We start from the raw sequence: 23,287 nt of genomic DNA, 5'->3' as shown, positions 1-23,287 counted from the left end.
CTCTTTCATCCAGGGGAAGATCTGCTTGGTGAGAGTGGCGCTGGGGCTAGACTTGCTGGCTGTGCCCTTGCTGCTACCAGGTTGCGGCTGGGTACTGCTGCTTGTGTTGGTGGCAGAGAGCGGCGGTGACACAGGCGGGGGCTGCTGGGGTTCTGGGGGTAGACTGGGCCGCATACAGCTCCCATTCAGCTCCTTGCTCTTGGAATGGGGCAGCGCATTGCCCAGCGCCTGCAGGGAGCAGGCCGACCTCTGGTAGTCATTGTCAGCGTGGGAAGAAGGCTGGAAGCCCTGCCCAGGGCCCTCATAGCCGAAGCCATTGGCACCCTGGTAGGAGTAGCCGCCGAAGAGCGTGGAGTTGTCGTAGTAGCTGGTTTTCTGCATCACTGGCCTTCCCAAAATATATTCCAGAGGCTACCAGGGTCCTGACACCCGTGTGGAAGAACATTGGCACCCCAAGGTCACGTGACAGTCCGGTCCCAGCCGTCCCCTGGAAGCTGACCTGAAAGGTTAGAAGAGACACACATGAGAGAAGTGCTCCATCTTCCGTGCAGAAAAGCCAATGACATGAATAGGGTGACACACAGGCCCAGCAGATGCCAAGGGGACAGCACCCCCCCCAAATCAAACATACCCCGCTTATCTTATCACGGCACCCTGGGTCGGTGCACTCGTGGACCCCCACATGCATGGGCACATAAGCAGACAACAAACATTGCATAGTGTAGTACCGATGGCAAGGGCTCTTACTCGCAGGTACGCTAACGTCGGCATATGTTTCTTACTACAAAAAATACCACACATCACATTTGGAGGAGGAGAGAATATCGCTTGCAAAATAAATCAACTAAATAAACAACAACTCGTTTTTCTCATTTGTGAAAGAAACCAAAACGCGCAGAAATCTTCCTTCCCGGAGACGGGCGTGTTTAGAGAACTCCGCAGAGTAAGCCCCGCTGCAGTGTCTCCTTTCTCCTCCCCGGGCCCGCCTTCTCTCTCATTCCCTCTCTGGCTTTGCCTTCTGCAGTCCCACACAACCGCCACGAAAACGGAAAAACCGGCGTCTGCTCTCGCCCCTCTCCCGCACCCTTTAACTTTTCTACCCAGGGGAAAAAACCGGAGAATAGCCACTGTCTGCTATGGAACCTTATTTGATGTATGGGGGTCACTCGGTCAGCAGACAGAGTTTAAAAAGAGCACGAGGTTTTCCTTTCATTTCTTTTTCCCTGCCTCGAATTCGGGAGCAGAAACAATTGCGGTCAGAAGGGCCCGATTCACGAGGAATTCGTGGAAATAAACATGCTTCCTCGATCTCTGCAATTCTGTGTTTTTTAAATCAACGACGGGCTGTATTTATTTATTTAGTTGCCAATAAATGGGAGCGGTTTGTATTGTGCTTGAATGTATTTTACTTAAATTTAAGAAACAATTTCAGACAATATTTGTGCACGCTTTGAGGCGAATATTTACTTCTCTGGACTGGCCTTTGGATAAATGGGAGAGCTATTCTAGGGGTCTATTTGTGTGAATGGGGGTGATATTCTAGGGGTGTCTGTGTAAATGCCACGCGAGAGCGGCCTACATTCGGCTGAAAGCGATTTCTTATATCGTTCAAAAGGATTCGCGTGGCGCTAAAATAGCTGCCAAGAAGTGTGTAACCCAGGGATGTGACGTGTATTCATATGTCTAAATTCTCGTGTATTTACTGTACGGAAAGAATCGGGCCTACTGCTATGCCCTGCGCCGTTTCACTTTAGGTGTTGGCGTGGGAGAAACGGCTACAAATAACAGCAAAGATAACAGCCATGGAAGCTGAATTAAGCGGGCGTTTTGTGGGAAAGCCCGGCGCCGAGCTCCGTTTGGGTCTCATCCCTCAGCGCGTCAGAAATGTGGCTCGTTTATCTTCGTTGCAGGCGGACGGCACCCTAATTATTTACTCCAAGGGATCGCCCGAGCCTCGACCGGAATATTACATGTGCCATGATTGCAGGTTCCAATTAAGCAAAGCCGACTCTGCCCAGCTTTAAGGCTCTCGCAAGATTCCCTCGGAGATGGGAGCTGCCTCCCACCAACAAGGAAATAAGGAGAAAAGAACCCGGGCATAGGTGGGCAAACGAACGAAGGGCACGGGCTTAGAGAGAGGGGTACAACACATCAGAGGAAAACGAAGGAATCGGCGAGGCAGGTCTCCAGGGGCTTCTCCTCCATGTTGGAAACCCATAAATCCTCCTCGTAAATTATAAAACTGCAGCTGTCTCCAGGGATCGCGTCTAGCATTCAGGGATAACCGAACAACCGGGGCCCCACCGAGACTACGACCCAACACCCCCGTCCGAGATCGGAACCAAAGAAGCCTTTGCGACCACATCACAAACACACACACACACAGCAACAAAGACTCGCCGCCACCTAAGCGGCGCATAGTCAGTCATAAAAGCACAACACATGCCTCCTCTCTTTTCAAGCCACGGTCCACGGAACCAGATTCCACACATGCTTTGCTTGGGTGGGGGGGAGACGGGCAGGGTGCAAAGCAAGAGCAGGGGCCACAGGAAGGAAGGCAGTCCTGCGTGGAAGGGAAGCGTACAGCTCTGTGAACTCTGCCTGAACCGCGATGGCGCGCATATGGCCATAAATCACCGGGACACGTACTCCGCCATTCACAAAGTGATAGCCTATTTGAGTCCAGCTTACCTTAGCCACTGACGAGGAGGAGAGCAGCCCCGGCAGACATGTAATATATTGCCCACATCCAGCGCCCCCAGCAGCAGCAATCAATAGGCGAGATAGCCAGCCCTGCCTGCAGGAGAAGGGCACGCGGAGGAGGCAGCTCGCAATCCAGGAGGGGAGGGAGGGCCTGCCTGCCTGCCCGCCCGCCCGCCCGGATCCCCTGCTCCGCCGACAGCCAGCGATGCCCGCCCAGATCCGCCGCGCAGCTCAGGGCTTTGAGTGGCCAGGCTCCTTGCTCGCCCTGCAGACGTGGTCCGCCCTGCTGCTGCCTGCTAACAATGGCCTCTGCGTTCCCCCCGCACGCAGGCACAGGTCCGCCACCGCCACCACCACCCAGCTGCAGGGGAGAGCGCTCCCTGCTCCAGGAAGAAGGGCAAATGCTGGCAGGAGCGGCATTGGAAAGAAATAGCAAATCAAGCGGCTCTTTGGGCCGAGAGGGAGCAGGGCCCAAGCCAGGCAGTGTTAATCCTTTCTGCTAAAGACAGCGTCACCAGTGGAACGGGGGATATGCTAATGGGGCCGACGTGGTGGACGGAGAGGGCATGAGCTCTGGAGCCGGATTCCCGACCAGGTGTCACCCCGGCGCACTTCAAAGCAGGCGCCTATTTTCAGATGTGTTTCATGTTATTTAAATGGCACCCGGCCAACATAATGTGTCTTTCCGCTACATAGCCGTACCTCCGATGGTGAGGGGAAGGGGTGGGGAGTGGGCGCCTGCCATCGTTGGTGCCAAAGGACAGGCATTTAAAACAGTTAATTAAATAATTGAACCGAGGAAAGGAACAGATTGCAGGCGAGGGTGTGAGCTGTCCCTTTAAAGGGAGGGTGTCGAGGGTCCCCGTGAACAAATCGGTGTTGGTGTGTGCCCAGTGGGGACCGGTATGAGGCGATACCACCTGCCAACTTCAAGGCGAGCTGGGTGTTAAACCTCCTAGGCCCAGGGAGCTGCGACTTTCTCACCCCGAGGGCGATATGCACTTCAAAGCGGCCCCATATCACACAGGAGAGATAAGAGCAGTGGTCCCAGGATGAATAATGGGGTCCCTGATGCGCGCAATGTGTGTCGTGGTCTTGTACCTAGGTAAGAGGCAGCACTCTCACCCCCCTCCCCAGACTGCAAGCCATACACACAAAATAAGAGATCCGGCCGAATCACTCCAGCCCTGCTAGACACATCACATGTGCACAGAAACACACAGAAACACGCTCGAATCCCGTCCCTGCGTGCACACCAACACAACAACAAGTCTAGATGTTTTTGAAATATAGGAAAGCACACATATACAAGCGTAGATTAATACAACGATTGAAACATTCAGGTACACAAACACAGTGCAACACTAGGGCCAAGAGGCTCACACAGTGGCAGTTATTGCGCTATGCAAGAGCCACTTTCTATTACAGTACATGGCATATATGTACATAAGAGCCTTATTCGCCGAAATGTCCTGAAAGTCTCGGCAATAAGCGCGCAATAAGTGCACAGACCCCTGCATTCACACGCACAAAAGAGACCAAACGCACAAGCCACGTGTGCATAGATACACCATTCAGACGCACAGTCACATACCAGCTTGCAATGGGCACAGGAATCCATACAGTCACTGGACGCACACACAATTCATCAAACATATGGGCACATACAATGGCAGAGAAAGCACACACAAACTTAAAATAAGTTCATGAATTCGTACATGCACACAGGCGGCCAAGAACAACGCCAGTACTCAAATTATTTGTGCATACAAAACGATAGGCAGGCACACGCACACACGCTTGACAGGATAAGTATGTCCATCCATGTGCACACCCACATACATACACAACACTCCACATGAATAGCCAATCACGCAGAAGCACACGAACGGAGATATATACAAACACCACTGTATGCATATATACCACATAGGAACCAACAAAGACACATATGCACGGATTCACAAGTTTGAGTACACACGTACATATCCAGGTTTGAATGAGCAAATTGGTACGTAAATGATCAAGTTTACTCAGACACAACAGATAGCGCACTCATCACATACACACATAACATATGGAGATGCAGGTGCACACAAACACACATATAAGTGTCAATAAGCACAAAGAGCCAGACATGCACAGTGGTGTACATAACAGGAGACATAGGCGGACTTACATGTACACAGCATGCACAGAGTAAGCAGATACACGTGTACATACAAAGGAGCGCGACGTGCACAGACAAGATGCAGGCACATAAACAATCCATGCATGAACAGAAGCACGCCTGTAGAGGGACAGAGAAGTTCACATCCGAGCACGCATGCGCACGCAGAGCACACACTAAAGAAAACACACCAGAACACCCCCAAAAGCTCACAGCGGCACACACGTATTGAAATGAGCATACACAGACACAAGAATAGCTGAGTGAACACTTAAGACGAACATATCATCCAAAACAGACATGCCTATTACAAGGAACACCCCGAAAACCAAACACACAATGCAAGCATAAGCAAAACACACTGCGCCTGGTTCACAAAGCGTTATTCAGTGGGATTGTGCCATCGTCAAACACGTCTGTAAAAGAGGCCGATCTAACTAACAGTTAATAGTTGCATGCACATACGAACAAGAAGAACACACACAGCAAATCACACACAGTAATACACAAGTATAAAGAAAGATGCAGCTAAACAAGACCCACCGTGCAAGCATCGAGGCACAATAGCAACAACCACACAAAGGCCCTGCTTCAGAACGAGCTTTCAGTTTGCAATGGGATTGTCACGATTACCACAGAGATAGGTACAGACATAAGTATATACACACACCCATGTACACGTTCATGGTTGCACGTGCACTTAACAACTTCCGCGACAGCATAATCTTGCATCGGGAAATACGACGTTGCCTCTCTCGCCCTCTCTTACTCTCTCACACACACACACACACAGCCAAGCTGTGGTTTAGTGGCTCGATTTCTGACAGGGAGCCTTGATGAGTCCGAACTAGTGCAGGGCATGGCTTCCCCACTTGACTAATCGGTGGGCCTGGAAGCATCACGTTATCGCCGTTGCAGAGTTTATCTTTTTGGCAACATTTTGAGCACTGAGTGGTGCAAGGCTGACTCAATAGAACTATTGGCAATGGATGTGTACACAGAGACAGGAAAAAGCACGCACACGTACTTACAGAAGACGCGACTGCAGCACTGCACACTGGAAGTTTAGAAGCTCTCTTTCAAGTGAGGGCAGAGAGAAGGGAGAGGCCATGCACTGCGTGGGTGGGGGTAGGAGGCAGAATGTTGGTGTCTGCACATTTTCTGCCTGCACTATTGTTTCCTATTTGCCTTTTTTGCTTTTCAGACAGTTTCTTCTCTTGTGGCTCCTTAGCCCTCGGCTAACTGCTGACGACACAGTCATTCCAGTGAAAGGAGAAAGGGGCGGACCTCTCCAAGAAGCAAAAAGAGTCTTTCCAGAGAGCTGAGCTGCCTGGCCGGAAGTCTTCCAGCACCAGGGACTATTGGCAGTCCTGGAAGAGGGACACACGCTTGGACAGTGCCACGGAACCGGGTACTGGGGCTGAGGCTTCAATGGAAGAGCATTGGCTACAAGTGCACATGGGGGGGTGGGGCACGTCACTTCCAGATGTAGAATAACCACTTAATAGTGGCCACAAAAGAGAGACTTGTCGAAGCTTTCTGAGAACGTAAAAACCCGCTGACGGCTCCTCCCACCTGAACTGCAGCTTCCGACAACCGCGGATGAACCCCACCGGGCCTAAAAGCTCGGGTGGGGACGTCTTCAAATGACTGAGCTGTTGCCTACCGGGGGAGCAGAGTGGCCGGGTGTAAGACGATGCAAATAAGGGCTTTCTGGGGATGTGTGTGTGCACGAAAGTGGCGCTGAACCCAACAGGCCCAGTCCATCTGCAGGCCAGGCGACGAGGACTTCAGGTTGTGTACTCTGGGGGCCTGATTTACAAAGCGCTTTTCAATGCGACTGTGCAATTGTAAAACGCTTTTCGCAATCAGGCCCCTGGAGTTGGAACAAAGTACATGCACTGGAAAGTAAGGGCTGTCGCCTAACAGCTCGGAGATGCGACAACCCGCAGACTAGTTGCTGCCTGAAAGGCCTTCGTTTAATGCCCCCCACTTTCTCATCTTTCTAGCGTGAGCTGCAGTTTCTTTTGTCACAGGTCTAGTCTTAAAACAAGCAATAAAGGAAGGCACGGGCTTATAAATCCAAGCCTTACCAGACTTCTAGGAGCATTTTTCGGAAATTAAAATAAAAAGCACCAAGGGACTCACCTAGAGAAAGGCGCCGGGTCCAGGAAGTGGGGGGAGGCCGGCGATTCGCAGAAGCAGCCGAATCTGGAACAAACAATAAACACGTTTCAAAATCCCATGGTTGGGAACCGAGGGGAAAACAACAGTGAAATAATCCCGTTTCAGGCACATCAGAAAAGCTCGGTGGACAGCCTAACGAACCCCCAGAGTCGCCCGCGCGTGTCAGGAAATGGCCGCCTATTGCGTGCTATGTACTGGGCCCCGCTGAAAGAGCCAGGGACGGATTAAACATAGCCGCCCCCCCACCCCCCCCCCCCCACTCCCAGTGCTCGCAACGATTAGAGTGAACAAAAAGTCTTATTAATTCGTTCTGGGTACATATAAATTATAAGGAGTTGTTGCCAGTGTTTGTCGGAAGTAAAAGTGTTCGTCTAGTACCAGGTGACTGCAATACACCCCACTCTCGCAATGCATGAACTCGCCCCTCCCCCCATCACACTCCTCACGTGTCCGTGCTCCTGCTCTCTGTTTTATGAGCCAGTCTCAGGTGAAACATTGCAGAGTTCTGCAATTTAGAAACGGTAAGTTGGCAGAAAATGAGTTTTTCCCAGAAAGCAGCGGCAAGTCCCGGAACGCCAGCTCGCGTGAGTTATTTTCATTCTGGGACGGCGGGCTTTTCGGATGGTGCTGTTATTAATTTCACATAAACCTGCTCCTCTGCCCCTCGGACCCCCCCCCCACACACACATAAATCCCACGAGGATTCCCCTGACCTGGCCAAGTTTGTGGGCTGCAGCCAGTATCATACACACACGTTAACTGGCATAATTCCGGCATCACACTCTCCAAACCTATACCCCCCCCTATTCACCGCCGAGAGATTATAAAAACAGAGGGGGCGCGCATTTGGCCCCGGGCCCGCAGCCACGCAGGGATGCCACAGATATGAGCTCCCACCAGCCCACTACCAAGGAGGGAGGGCAAAGAAACGAAGGCACACAACGTGGAGAAGGAGTCGGAGGGAGAAAGAGGACGGACTGCCCCCCGTGCCTTAAGCAATATTAATAATCTAAGTGGTCACGGGGGCCCCTCATGACCCCACAAGAAAAGAAAGTAAGCCACAAGGCTGGTCTGCACTACACTTGGGCCCTGGTTTATAAAAGTCCCATCGAAAAAAGCTTTGTAAATCCAACCCTTGGGGAGTTCAAAAGTTGATTTATCGATCTACTTGTAATCCAAAATTATACTAGGGAATGAATGCCCCCCCCCCTCCCGATATTCCAAGGACCCCCTTTCTTCTCTGTGTTTATAATCTCCTGGGAAGTTTATTCGCCACATTGGCGCACCTGAACATCTACATATCAAGACATTCATAGACGCGCGGGTTGGCATGTTTCCTCTCTCGCTGCTCTGTGTCGGGGCCTGGTCTGCATTGGGAAAGCAGGCCCGGGGACCCCGCAGGAGTGGAGCCGGCCACGGGACGCGGTAGGCGCGCGGGGCTCCTGGCCTGCAGTGCGCTGGGAGATTGTACGGGGCTATCCCGTTACAGACACTTACTGCCCCCCCACCCACATCACCATTAAACAAAGGCTGCCTCTCAGAACTCCACTCCGCTGGTCGGAGCCTAGGCATGTGGCTGTCCCGGGGTGGCGCAGTCTCGCTCCCCCCTCAGTGACGTTTGCTTAGAAGAAGGAATAACTCACCAGATTAATGATCAATGGAGGGAAATATTTCCCCGGGTGGCCTCTGTTCCCTGGCCTCTTTGCCTCCACACAGCAGCCGCCGAGCTCTGCAGAAGATCCGATTTCCGGCCACGGTCCCTGGGCCTTACGGGGGCTACGGCCACTCGTTTGGGCTTGCGGTGAATCAGCGGCAGAAGGCCCGTTTTCATCCAGATGGACACCCCAAAACATAAATGCTCGGATTATGCAAGCACGTGACCGGCCTACGTCAGGGCTTTCCCAACTCACAGTGGACCTGGAAGACGAGGAACTTGTTCTGCCTACCGCCAGGCCGCCTTTTCCCGCTGAAACTTCCCAGAACTGACCCCCGGAATCCCAAAGAAAAGCTGCGGCTGCTCGGTGTATAGCTCAGTGGAGGAGGAGGGCGTCTGGAAAGCTGGAGTCCGAGTGGCGTCCCGGGGCAGGGCAGGGCATCCCGGGCAGAGCTGGCAGCTCACATCCTGTTGCTGCCGCTGGGAGGATCTGCGAGCTGGGCGGTGGGCTGCTCCACACCCACGCTCGACCTCTTACAACAGTGCACCATCTTGCAGAAAGACCCCAGGCCCGGGCCCAAGTGGGCTGCTTCTGCCTGCCTCGACGTTTCTCATTCTGAGGGTGTGGTGTGGGAGGAGGGCGCCGCTCAATCCAAGGTGGGCATTTTTACTGCCTCAATAGCAGTTTGCCTCTTTTGGGGCTGCCTTCTGTGGAAAGAATTATCCCCAACATACGGGCGGGGGGGGGGGAGGTGCGGGAGGTGAAGCCGAGTGTACGACTACAGGCACAACTGGAGGAACAGACAGTGTAAAACCAAAGACAGAGCTGGAGACTGACTCGTGTGTACAGTGCTCCAGTGGCGGGGCATGGGCAGGCTAGGCAGGCACGGGGTCAGCCACATCTGAAGTGGAGTTATTAATTGGCGGGAAAGCCATTTGAAAGATGGCATTTTTTGAGATACGTCCACCAAGCCCCGAAGCTAGAAGTGAACCCCCCCCCCACCCCCTCCGCTCCCCTGTGTATCCTGGGAATCTGGCTCTGGACCCTGCACAGAACCTCTGAGGTCTAGGACGCCCCAGGACACAGGAGCGTCATCCACATGTCACCAGTGACACTTTAGCAGGGGCGCTCACAAACAATGCAGAGTTAATATGTAACGGGGAGATGGGGCAACCCCGGTAATGTTTCACAGGGTCTGAATGGCCTTTCAGCAGGCCGGCTTTGCGGCCGTTCCCATTACACGCTGCAATGCTCATGTCATCCTGGAAGTCGCTAAAATGATACTGGCCTCAAATAAACCTAGGAAGCGGGGGCCAAACCCGTGCAGCTCCAGAGAGGACCACCCGCTCGAGGGATTGAACGCATTCTCATGAAGTAAGGCTTGCAATCCCTGAAACCCGCACCCGCAGATGGGGCCCCCGTTTCCTAAGAAGATTAGTCTGCGACTGGCAAATTAACATACCGAACCCCCGAGAAGTACTGCCATCTAAAGAAACCCTCCAAGCAGCAACAATATATGTGGCTTGAATTTCCCCCAAAACTCCATTAATATCAATTTACTTCAGAGGAACCTTCGCTTCTTCATCAATTCCACGATTCATGAAAAAAATCAATTAAATTAGGGGCACTCAAGGCCCCAGCTTTCTCCTCAGATTTCATTCCTGAACAGATCGGGCGCTCGTGGAAAGAGAAAATGCCCACGTTTAGCTGGAGGCCAACAAAAATAATTCGATGGCAGCGGAAATTTAATGCAAAGCAATTTCCAAACCAAAAAAAATAAAATAAAATCAGACGCCTGGGATCCCCAGCCTTGCAATATATGTGGTGCTTTGCCTCGGGAAACAATAAGCACGTGGTCAAAGCCCAACTCTCTCATAAGGCAGGAAGACAGGCCTATGTCCTGCAAAAGGCTCCCACTTTGTGCCAAACGCCTGCATCTATTTCACAAGCCCGAGACAAGCGCGCTCTCTTCTGACTATGCCAGTGTCCTGCAAAAGGCTCAAACACTGCCTAAAGCGTGCAACTATTTGCGGGACGTGCGCACGCACTTCTGGCTATGCCTATGTCATGGAAAAGGCTCTAAACCCGAGACTGCTATTTCCTATCTCCTAGAAAAGGCCCACGGGCTGAGACAGACGCGTGCATCTATTTATTAAGCGCGAGACATGCATGCACTCTTCTGACTATGCCTGTGTGCTGCAAAAGGCGTACACACTGCCTAAAGCGTGCATCTATTTGCGGGATATCCACACGCACTTCTGGCTACGCCTAGGTCCTAGAAAAGGCTCTAAGCCCGAGACTGCTATTTCCTACGTACTAGAAAAGGCCCACAGGCTGAGCCAGACGCGTGCATCTATTTATTAAGCGGGAGACATGCATGCACTCTTCTGACTATGCCTATGTCCTAAAAAAAGGCCTGTATCAAACGCGCGCGTCTATTTGATACACTCTGTGCCAAAAGCCTGCATCTATTTCATGAGCCCAGACATGCGTGCGCCCTTCTGACTATGCCTGTGTGCTGCAAAAGGCTCACCGCACTCTGTGCCCAAAGCGTGCATGTATTTGCGGGAAATGCGCAAGCTCTTCGGGCTAAGCAAGGTTCAAAGTGACTTTGCACTATTGAAAAGTGACTTTGCACTACCGACACAAGCCCTGATTCATGGAATTGTGCAAGATGTATGTTTGCAGTGCAAAGTCAGTGCAAAGCCACTTTGAGCCATGTAAAAACTGCGTGAATCGGGCCCTATGTCTATGTCCTAGAAAATGCTCACACTCAGAGTCAAACACGTGCATCTGTTTAATAAGCGTGAGATATGCGTGCGCTGTGCTGTCTATGCCTGTGTCCTAGAAAATGCTCACACTCAATTTAATAAGCGCGAGGTATGCTTGCGCTGTTCTCTCTATGCCTGCGTCCTAGAAAATGCTCACACATATAGAGCCAAACGCGTGCATCTGTTTAATAAGCGCGAGATATGCGTCTAGAAAATGCTCACACTCAATTTAATAAGCGCGAGATATGCGTGCGCTGGTCTGTCTATGCCTGTGTCCTAGAAAATGCTCACACTGTGAGCCAATCTCGTGCATCTATTTGATACACTCTGTGCCAAACGCCTGAATCTATTTAATAAGCTGAAGACATGCGTGCACCCGTCTGACTATGCCTGTGTCCTAGAAAATTCTCACACTCTGAGCCGAACTCGTGCATCTATTTGATACGCTCCAGACATGTGCGCGCTCTTCTTATTATGCCTGTGTGCTGCAAAAGGCTCGCACTCTGTGCTCAAAGCGTGCATCTATTGCATACACTGCGCCACGAGACCTTCATTGCAGTTTTCTCTTGGTCACATGCATCCACGTGTACAACTTGTGCAAAGCTACCCGGGGGTTGCCGTGTCTGGCAATCACTAAAGCCCTGCCAGGGAATCCTGTGATCCATGGAGCGAGACTCTCATTATTAACATTCACTCGCTCCGATTAACCCCACACTCGGCCTTTTTAGGACCACAACGTGTATGTGCTCAAGCGAATCAAAGTGTTTGCTCGGAACGTGGCTCTGTTTGCAAATGTGAAGGACTCCAATGCGGATACAGTGCAACTCGATAGAAACGTGTACACGCAACCCTTCCCCCCTGCACGGCCGGACACAGGGAAGTATTATTCATAATGTTCCGACATGTTCCACTTTTCAGAGAATTTCCAATACAAGTGACTGAAATGCTGTCGTGTTTGGAAGAGAGGGGTTGAGGTCAAGATTAAGGGGGGCAGGGGGGTTACTACTCAATAGAAAGCGCACACCTCAGCACTTCTCTTTTACAATAAAACCGGGTTAACAAAGGTGAGGGGTAACTGGGCCGGCCCAGGCTCCACAAAGGCGTACATGGGCTAAGATAACTAGCAGGCGAGCTGAAAGCGAGAGCACGCGAAGTGGCCTTTCCAGAGAGATGCCTTTTTGTTTTGGGGTTTCCGGAGAGAAAAGAGCACTTGTAATCAGGAGTTAATTCATGTAAACAAAACTTCTGCAGGCCATAAATCACAGCCCCCTCTGCCTGCTTCCTTACGCGGGGCGGGGGTGATAAATGAAACGCAGAAAACATTTCCTCCCTCGCGCGAGCGAGCGGCGCGTCCCCAAGCAGGACCTCGCTCCCCCTGTAACGCAACGATGGGCTGTCACTCTATAGTGCCCTCGCACTAACAGTATCCGCAACATGTGTGCGCTGGCATACCTGTAGACCCCCATGTAGAGAGAGCTTCTCGACACATACATACACATCCTTCAGGTGAGTGTGTCCGTGTACACATAGGCGCTGGCCTCATCCGTGGCATTATCTGTGCCCTCTTACCTGCGAGCCTGCCGGGGGCGTCTTCGGCAGCAGGGCCTCCCTCCCTCCCGGAGTACCTGTTCTGGGCCTGGTGGGGAGCGCCCCAGAGCAGCTCACCCCGCGAGCTTCCAGGAGGCACTGGGGCGCTCGCTCTCGCTGCTCGCAGGCTGGGGCTGCTGACGGACAAGGACGCCGCCAGCAAGACAGGGAGCAAATGGCTGCGCGTCTCCTGAAATGGCTTCCATATGTCTCTCCCCGGCCACCCCACGGCCACTTGCCTTTTACAAGCGCCACGAAGCCTCGCCAGCTTTCAGAGCACGGGTTGCGATGGGAATTGCCGAAACAGAGCAATTCGTATTACTTTGGCCCTCTGCGTTCCCAAAAGTGAGAGCCTTCCTGGGGGATGTCAGCAAGCAAAGAAGACGCACTAAAAGCCAGGACCTCGGTGTACACACTGCACTCACAGTCACTCTATTCCTTTAACATTGAAAACGAAAACTGCGTTCATATTTCACAAAGCAGTTTTAAAACACCACCTTACATTCATAATGTATCGTTTTGTTTGTACGGTATTTTGAGGTAACGCGTTCGTTTTTGTAGCATGATGCAATTGTATTTCAGGTGCTACGTGTGTTTCAATAGAATTTCAGTGTTGCAATCGTTCGAACCGACAAGTCAAGACTTTTATAAAAGCTGGAGCCACGGGCTTGAGAGGTCTTCTTGTGTTCTCCTTCGCATGGCCGGCGGAGGCAACACACCGTTCAAAACGCCTGCAAGCTCCCGAGTGGGCGCACATCTCCCGGATGCGCAAGTGTGGGGCGAGCGTAACGCTGCGGGGACTACTGCAAACGGGGTCCTTGCTGCTGTTACTATGTAGGAAATGCGGGTAGCCGAGTTCTGGTTGCACTGAGAAGAAGTGACCTGCGTGCTTTGTACTGGGTGAAAGGAGGACGACTGCGCCTTTCATCCTGTACCCCTGCGGTGCTCGGGAAGAGTGGCTCTTGCGCTCAGAATCAGTTGGATTGCTTTTTGTTTGTACTTAGTTTCAGAAAAGCATAAACGGGGCCTCTTCCATTCCACCCAGCCCTTAATGTTTAAAGTACTGAAAATAACACGAGTCCGGCAAAAAAAAAAATGGAGATCGATGGGAGAGATATCAATACGAACATGTGGGACAGACATGTTTTCACGAAATGAGAAGCCAAAGCTGCACGTAGTAGGGCGTTTAGAGCCGCCACACAATTAGAAGATTTAAGAGCAATGAATAAATAAACAGCAAAGTACGAACAATATTTAAAAAAAAACGCACCTTGTTTGGACAGAAGTAGCACGGAGGGATTACTGCCAGAATATGGACCGAGTCCTAGAGCCCCGGGCCGCCCGCAGAAGAGCAGAACGAACGGCCACAACCCGCAAGAAACAACAAACAGGAGTGTGTGTATCGCTATCACGTCACCGGGACAAAAATCCCAAATGGCCCCGAAAGGAACATTTACTAGACCCAGGGTCGCCCTCATGGGCCCCCGCCGGTGGTGACATCGCAAGGCTTCCTCGCCGCCGGGAGCGCGCTTCCCGTGAATTATTGCAGGGAGTGCACACAACTCGCATTTGCAAGGAGTGGCCATTTAAGACCCTGGACAGGTTAAGATGACGGATTCTTCTGCGCGCGTGACTGCCAGAGACTTTTTTTTTTATATAAGTAAAGAGCAGCGTTTGATAAATTCAAATATAAATAGACTCGAATTGCAATTAACATCGATTCCTCCCCATTTCCTTGCGCGGGGAGTGGATACCGCCGTCAATTTGGGCTGATTTGCCTGGAATTCAAACTCGCTTTTACTGCGGCGCTAATAGATCTGGCAGCGGCTGATATCAAAATGGGATTTATTACCCGAGGCTAATGCCTGGCCGTGTGGGGAGTCGGGCAGGGCGCGCAGTCCCCAAGCCTCGTCTCTCTACCTGCAGCCCACGCCTGAGACACAAGGCCCTAGCCTGGACTATGCGCTCCGGACCAGCTGCAGGCCAACAAGGAAGAGGGGCGCTACAGTCACTCCCCGTCCTGGCTCCCTTCCCCTCCCCTGCTGGAGGCATGAATATTTCATGGCCCTTGTCGACTTGAAGTCATATTACGGCAAAGGTTGATATTAGTAGGCAGAGTTAAGGGCTCGCACTAATAGCTATGTTTCACCGGTCTGAGGACGATTTGAGTCGGGTAGAGCGGCAGGCCGAGAGTCAAGAGAGGAGAAGAGGGGAGAATGTGATAGTGGGGGAGGGCTGGGGAAGGTCTGGGTGACTGGAGCAAATAACCCTGGGACAAAAGAAAAAGGGGACGGGTGGAGAGAGAAATAGGAGATGGGGAAGAGAAACAAAGGAAAAGGGGACAAACAAGAAAATAAGTGAAACAAAAAGAAGGGGGGTCAAGGAAAAGGAAGGGGTAAAAGAAGCAACGCATGGAAGAAAAGCAGAAGGCAGCGAGATGAGGGAGGGATCGAGGAAGGAAGGGAGGCAGGCATGGAGGGAGGGAGGAAGGAAGGCAGGGAGGGAGGAAGGAAGGAAGGTGACGGGGAGAAAGCAAAGAAGGAGGCAACGATGGGAGAATGGAAGGAAAGAAAGGAAAGAAGTAAACAAGTATGGATGGAAGGAAGGTGACATGGGAAGAATGGAAGGAAATAAGAAATGAAGAAAACGAGGATGGAACTAAGGAACACGACCAGGGGAGAATGGAAGGGAAGAAAGGAAAGAAGGTATCGAGGAGAGAATGAAAGGAAGGAGGAAGGAAGGCAGGCAATGAGGGTAGAATGGAAGAAAGGAAGGAAGGAAGAAGGAATGAAGGCAACGGGGAGAATGTAAGAGGAAGGAAGAAGGAAGAAAGGCAGGCAATGAAGGGAGAATGGAAGGAAGACAGAAGGAAGAGAGGAAGGCAGCGAATGGGGTGAGAATGGAAGGTAGGAAGAAGGAAGGAAGGAAATTAGGAGAGGAAGGTGGAAGAAAAGAGGGGAGCACGTAGGCGCGCAACGAGGGGAGATGGAAGGGAGAAAGGAAGAAGGAAGGAAGGCAGGCAACATGGGAGGAAGGAAGGGCGGAGGGAGGGGAAGGAGGGAGGAAGGAAGGAGTGAAAGAAGGAAGGAAGGAAGGAGGGAAGGAACGAACGAACGAACGAACGAACGAACGAAGGAAGGAAGGAAGGAAGGAAGGAAGGAAGGAAGGAAGGAAGGAAGGAAGGAAGGAAGGAAGGAAGGGGAGCATGGGAGGGAGGAAAACAGAAGAAAGGAGGGGAAGGAACGTGTGGGAATGGAAGCGAGGAAGGAAGGCAAAAAGGGGAGATGCTAAGGGGGAAAACAAAAGAAAATTAGAATGGAATGGAATGAAGGAAAACAGAACCAAGGGAGAAAGACAACGAGAGAAGAGTGGAAGGAAGGAAAACAAAAGAAAGCATGGAAGAGAACAGAAGAAAGGTAGAAAGAACGGAAGGAAGAAAGGCAACAAAGAAAGGGAAGACCATTCAAGAGAAAAATAAAGAAAAGCAGTGTGAACAACCACGAGCTAAAGGAAAACAAATAGAATTGTAATTTAAAAAATCATGCAACGGAATGTTCAGTAATCTCACAGCTCGCCTTCTTCCACCTAACTGTACCGGTGATTGCCTGCCTCCAGTCATTGTTCACTTCCTTACTTGTAACAGAACAGTCTTCTTCAACTTTACTATACCTGTGATTGTCTGCCCCCAGTGTCTACAAATTGTCTGTTTCTTCAAATATCAGCCTTCATTCTAACACACCCTTCTTCCACCAACCTGCCCCAGGGATTATCTGTCTCACGTGGGTACACATTGTTTGCTTCCTCAAGCATCAGCTTTTAAGTCTAACAGGCCAGCCCTCTTCCACCTAAGGGTACCGGTGAGTATCTGCCTCCAGTGTTTACAGATGGTCCACTTCCTCAAGCCTCAGCCTTAAGTCTAACAGGACAGCCTTCTTCCACCTAAGGGTACCAGTGAGTATCTGCCTCCAGTGTTTACAGATGGTCCACTTCCTCAAGCCTCAGCCTTAAGTCTAACAGGACAGCCTTCTTCCACCTAAGGGTACTGGTGAGTATCTGCCTCCAGTGTTTACAGATGGTCCACTTCCTCAAGCCTCAGCCTTAAGTCTAACAGGACAGCCTTCTTCCACCTAACGTACTGGTGAGTATCTGCCTCCAGTGTTTACAGATGGTCCACTTCCTCAAGCCACAGCCTTAAGTCTAACAGGACAGCCTTCTTCCACCTAACGTACTGGTGAGTATCTGCCTCCAGTGTTTACAGATGGTCCACTTCCTCAAGGCTCAGCCTTAAGTCTAACAGGACAGCCTTCTTCCACCTAACGTACTGGTGAGTATCTGCCTCCAGTGTTTACAGATGGTCCACTTCCTCAAGCCTCAGCCTTAAGTCTAACAGGACAGCCTTCTTCCACCTAAGGGTACCAGTGATTATCTGCCTCCAGTGTTTACAGATGGTCCACTTCCTCAAGCCTCAGCCTTAAGTCTAACAGGACAGCCTTCTTCCACCTAAGGGTACCAGTGATTATCTGCCTCCAGTGGGGACAGAGTGCCTTCTTCGACAAGACTCAGCTTTTAGTCTAGCGGGACGGCCTTCTACCACCTAACTGTACGAGTGATATCTGCCTCCAGTGGGCACATATTGTCTGCTTCCTCAACCCTCAGCCTTAATACTAACAGGACAGCCCAACTAACTGTACTAGCGATTATCTTCCTCCAGTGTATACATATTATTTGCTTCCCCCACCCCCAATTTTAAGTCTAACAGGACAGCCTTCTTCCACCAAACTGTACCAGTGTTTATCTGCCTCCACTGGGTACAGGTTGTCTGCTTTCTCGAGCATCAGCCTTAAGTCTAACAGGACAGCCTTCTTCCACCAAACTGTACCAGTGATTATCTGCCTCCAGTGGGGACAGGTTATCTTGTTTCCACAAACAATGGCCTTAAGTCTAACAAGACAGCCGTCTTCAACCTAACAGTACTGTTAGCCATATGTATTAAAATTGTAGGCTTTTTAACATAGGTTCCCTTAACAAATAACTGCTGAGCACAGGCGTGAATACTAGAAGTATTTTCTCACAGTAACAGTGATTATCTGCCTCCAGTGTGAACAGAACATCCCCTTCTTCAAGCTCCAGACCTAGGTCTCACAGGGAGAGCAAAGGCAATGGATGGATAGCATGCAAGCTACAGTCAGAATGCACCTTCTAGGCCGTGATACACTGAAATGATACACTACATACAATTATGTAAAATTAAAAAACGAATACATCATTCATGTGCATGTGCGTGTAGATAGTGTGAGGTGTTTAATCAATACATATTGGAAGTGAGTACAAAATCTCTGTTCAGAGATATCACGTGAAGAGATAATAATATTCCCACCATCACCTTCATGAACAGCACAACACCCTGCACTCCCATCTGTACAATGGTATGTCCTTTCACGTCAGCACAGCATCGCTAACGGTAACATGCACCATTAGCACCACCATCACAGTGAGATGCACATTTACAATGCTCACAATATCCAGTACCAATGCCAAATTACCCAGTATCATCATCATCATCATCATCACAGTATTAGGCACCTTTCTGGCCCCCTAATACTATGCACCTACTTTGTCACCATACTGTGAACCATTATCACCACAATAGTATGCACCATAATCAGGATCTCGATGGCATGCACCATCAAAATGTCATGCGCCATTGTCAAGGAATCATAGTTCGCCTTTATTATCCTCACAATGCCATGTACGCCAACTCACCATCACAATAGTATGGAGCGCTTAGCGTGCAGCTCCTGCCCAATGCCACAGCACTGCCCCATCACAATTTGCTTGTTGCCACTTTTAATGTACCATCCCAATGATTGTGCATCAGCACAAAGCCAGGTCATTGCACCTTTAGGATACCATACCTCCAAATATTGACAAGCATGCATCTTCTCCATCGCAATACTATGCGCCATCCCTATAGCAGTGTGAACCCTCAGCATCACAGGGATATCCCCTCGCCATTGCCATCGCCACACGGCAGCATGCACTTCTCCATCGCAATACTATGCGCCATCCCTAGAGCAGTGTGAACCCTCAGCATCACAGGGATATCCCCTCGCCATTGCCATCGCCACACGGCAGCATGCACTTCACCACCACATAAACACGCCTAATTAGCAGCGACCCTAAGTGTATACCCCCACACGCCCGCATTATTTATTACGCGCTACTATCAGGAATGCAACACCCGTCACCATCGCAATAATATGCTGCACTGGACTGCGTCGCATTAATACACACCTTCGCCGTCGGTAGAACAGCACAGACCCCAGCGTTGCGACAGCACAATTCCATCTTCTCCATCACAATCGTGTGCACTTTTCGTCGCAAAATGGTGCCCCTTCACCCACACAATACCACGTGCAGTAGCCGCTTCCTGGAAAACACTTGCGGCTCTTTACACCTTCGTCGCCGCCGCCGGCGCCATCACTTCTCTCGGCTCACCGCTTAAGGCGAGTAACGGGGCTGCCAGGCAATTCAGGGGTTCGGGTAACCCCACAACGTCAATCCTGTGGGCGGGGGCCCGCAGCAGTGGTTCTGTGCTGCTCGCGATTAAGGCATGCAGCCTGCGAGGGCCCCAGCCCCCCTGCATAAGCCCGGGCCGGCGAGCCTGGGAGGGAACTGAGGCTCCTCGGAGCAAGGAAGGATCCGGGCTCCCTGTCTGCCACCCTTGCCTCATGCCCCCCCCCCCCCCGTCCTCCCCAGCGCATCATCTTTACTTCGGCAATGATTTATCTCGGGCACCACCATAAACAACACCATTCCCTCACAAACACACAACAATGGCAGCCACCGCGCTGACAGCCCGAGTGCCATAAATCAGGGAGGGTGAGAAAGCAAGCGCCGGCAGAGTCCTAAAAAAATATCAAGGCAATGAGTGGATGGGGAGAAAACACACACGCGCGGCGCGGCACTGCCCCATGCGAAGAGGAATGGCAGCAAATGAAGACGGCTATTTGTCAGGTTTTACGACAATAACATTAATAACAAACAATGCATTTACATGGACACACAGACACGAGGCGCGGGGTATCCTGCTACTTACAACGTTCCTGCCCACGGTCTGGGCTCGGCTCCCAGAATCGCTTTATGGCACGGCTCCCTCCCTCTCTCCCCGTCTCCCTCGCTCGCTCCCTCTCTCTCTTTTCCCCTCTGCCATAGGCTTGTTTTTTAAAGGACAGTTGAATTTCACGTCAGACACAGGGAGTCCGTGTCTGCGATTTTCCTGACGAATACATATCTGTTCTGCAACCCCTGCATTAATTATTTAATGAATCACGTGATCTTGGGGAGTGGGAGGGCCGAGGGGGTTGGGGGGTCTCTCACTTCCGTACTCAAAGGACCACTGTGACCTTCCACGGTAGCATTTGTTCTTGTAAAATGTCAATATTCGTGAATTTTGTACATATGCCTGGGTCTACGTATGTATTAATGTATGGCAATAGGTGCAGTACACGTATGAATTGTATGTGCGTACGAACACACATTTATCGTAAAAACACAGAAAGAGGGGCATTTATTCAAGCATTTATAACGAGTTGTGTAAACAGGGAAGAGCAAAAGAAGAAGTGTTTAAGTTTGTGTGTGTGCATAACCACGCGTGAATATCCTGCGATATATGAGTGTGTGTGTGCATAACCACGCGTGAATATCCTGCGATATATGAGTGTGTGTGTGCATAACCACTCGTGAATATCCTGCGATATGAGTGTGTGTGTGCATAACCACGCGTGAATATCCCGCGATATATACCCCAGTGTGTGTGCGTGTGCACAACGACACGTGAATATATCGAGGCATACTTGCCTCTGTGGCTGTGCATGACCACACGCGAATATCCCACGATAGATGCCTCTGTGTACGTGTGTGCACATAACCACACGCGAATATCTGTCTGTGAACATACCCACACGTGAATATTCCAAGATATAGCCTGCGTGTGTGTGCATAATGACAGGTGAATATCCCGATATATATGCATCTGTGTAAGTCTGTGCCCATATCCACACGCGAATATCACAAGATATAGGCCTGCGTGTGTGTGCATAACCACACGTGAATATCCCGATATATATGCTTCTGTAGGTCTGTGCACATAACCACACGTGAATATCCCGATATATATGCCTCTGTAAGTCTTTGCACATAACCACACGTGAATATCCCGATATATATGCCTCTGTAAGTCTGTGCACATAACCACACGTGAATATCCCGATATATATGCCTCTTTGTGGGTGTGTGCACATAACCACAGCGCCCAGATGCCTCGGGGCAAGGTGCGCTCTACAAATGTCAAAATAAATAAATATCCCAAGATATGTCTCTGCCATATCAGTGTAACGGTTTTAATCCCATTCATAGGTGGATGGAGACAGATGTGTTCTGCCTAGTGGCATGGCTTTCTCTGCATGTATACACGCATCATTTGGTGTGCCAGTCCATTCGCGCATCTGCGCACCCATACAACTATCTCTCTTTCACCCATGCACCTTCTCCATCCAACCTCCCCCCATTCCGTGCCCTTTCTGTCTGCCTGGCGCTATCTAGCTGCCCACCAACATACAGTGCAGCAGACGCATGGCACCCATTCACGCATTCATTCTGTGCACCACAGCTCAGGCCCCGTCCGCTCTTTGTCATTAATGCTGCGGCCCTGGGCACGGCCTTTTGTTTCCCCTGCGAGGAAGGACTTAGGGGTACTAGGGCGAAGGGAAGGGGGGTCCTGGGTGGCAGCCAGAGCTTCCAGCCCAGAGTTTGCCCACAGTGATACAAGGCAGCCAGAGGAGCTGTATTCATGCTGGCGAGGCACCCGGCTATGCTGCCGCCATCTTGGGCTACAGAGGCCCCCTCCCCCTTCCTCTGCCTGGAAACAATGGGATATAGCCCTTCCCAAGCATCCAACCTGTGTGCCTTTCTTTGCAAGAGCACAAAGAAGCCCCCGCACGAGCGGCCTTCCGCGCGGCTCCACGATGTTAAAACACGACTGACACTCGCGCCCCTTCCTAGCTCTGGCGTCCCCCGATAAGGCACAGCACCCAGCATTGCCCGCCATCGAAAAACATTACCGAAACGGATAAAAGTCCAAGCGTCACAGCAAACCCCGCACCGTCGTTAAACACAGAGCACAAATACAAAAACATTTTTTAAATATCACACGCACACAACGAAATAAACGGCGGTGTAAAAACAGATCCGTACTAATTCAAGGAATCGGTTTTAATGAAAACCCAATCGGAGGACTTCAAAGAGCGAGAGGGGAATGCAGCGCGTCTTCCAGTGGGAGCTTCAAAGGCGCTTTCTTTCGGGAGATAAAATCTGCGTTTATATAGTGAGAAAGGCAGATTGATTTACGAATTTAAACACGCCGCTTTATGGCCGATCATAAATCTGTCAGGGCAGGCAGCACGCTGGGAAGCTCCGCCGAGCGCTTCCCAGGCACCTAGCTCTGCCCCCAACAGACAACATATTGGCGACACACACAGACGACATTTGGCGTTTTATTTGACTTGTTTTCTTTTTGGGGTACCATCTGAACCAACGCGTTTGCTGGCCCCTACCGCCTCCTGCCTGAACACAGACGTTCCCACGTCCCCCATAAAAGTCATTGCTCCTCCTGCAAGCTGCTGTTTCCAAAGCAGCGGATTTCATTCAAAAGATACCGCAAGCGAATCTTTACAAATAGCGCCGCGGCACCCTGCACGGAAGATTGCATGCCACGTCAGATCTAGGCTAGCACAGAATTACAAACAGCACCGCGGCACCCTGCATGGAAAATTGCATGCATGTCAGATCTAGGATAGTGAATAATTACAAACAGCACCACGGCACCCTGCATGGAAGATTGCATGCCATGTCAGATCTAGGCTAGCGAAGAATTACAAACAGCACCGCGGCACCCTGCATGGAAGATTGCATGCCATGTCAGATGTAGGCTAGGGAAGAATTACAAACAGCACCGTGGCACTCTGCATGGAAGATTGCATGCCACGTCAGATATGGCTAGCGAAGAATTACAAACAGCACCACGGCACCCTACATGGAAGATTGCATGCCGCATCAGATATGGCTAGCGGAATTACAAGCGGCACCCTACATGGAAGAGTGCATGCTGTGTCAGATATGGCTAGCGAAGAATTCCAATTTACAGGTTTAGACCC

At 50.9% G+C, this 23,287-nt stretch overlaps 1 protein-coding gene across 9 annotated transcripts in view; it reads right to left on the bottom strand.

Moving 5' to 3' along the window:
• HOXB3 (homeobox B3) overlaps nt 1-23,287 on the bottom strand; it is a 67,458-nt gene that overhangs the window by 4,262 nt on the left and 39,909 nt on the right. For 8 of the 9 annotated variants that reach the window (XM_069634602.1, XM_069634605.1, XM_069634601.1 and 5 more), the window contains 2 exons: nt 7,022-7,084; nt 1-499 (listed from right to left, as the gene is read on the bottom strand). The exon at nt 1-499 is cut by the window's left edge and continues 43 nt beyond it. In XM_069634602.1, the coding sequence (XP_069490703.1) occupies nt 1-381 (381 nt within the window). In that variant the 5' untranslated portion in view covers nt 382-499; nt 7,022-7,084. Of the gene's footprint in view, nt 500-2,691; nt 2,786-7,021; nt 7,085-23,287 lie in introns of those variants that run through there. The other variant, XM_069634606.1, reaches the window with a different exon arrangement.

This window comes from Ambystoma mexicanum, chromosome 13 (assembly GCF_040938575.1).
Source record: "Ambystoma mexicanum isolate Mex_15411 chromosome 13, UKY_AmexF1_1, whole genome shotgun sequence".
Classification (NCBI taxonomy): domain Eukaryota; kingdom Metazoa; phylum Chordata; class Amphibia; order Caudata; family Ambystomatidae; genus Ambystoma; species Ambystoma mexicanum.
The sequence above is the reverse complement of the archived record's forward strand: the minus strand, read 5'-3'. Positions and strand labels throughout refer to the sequence as shown.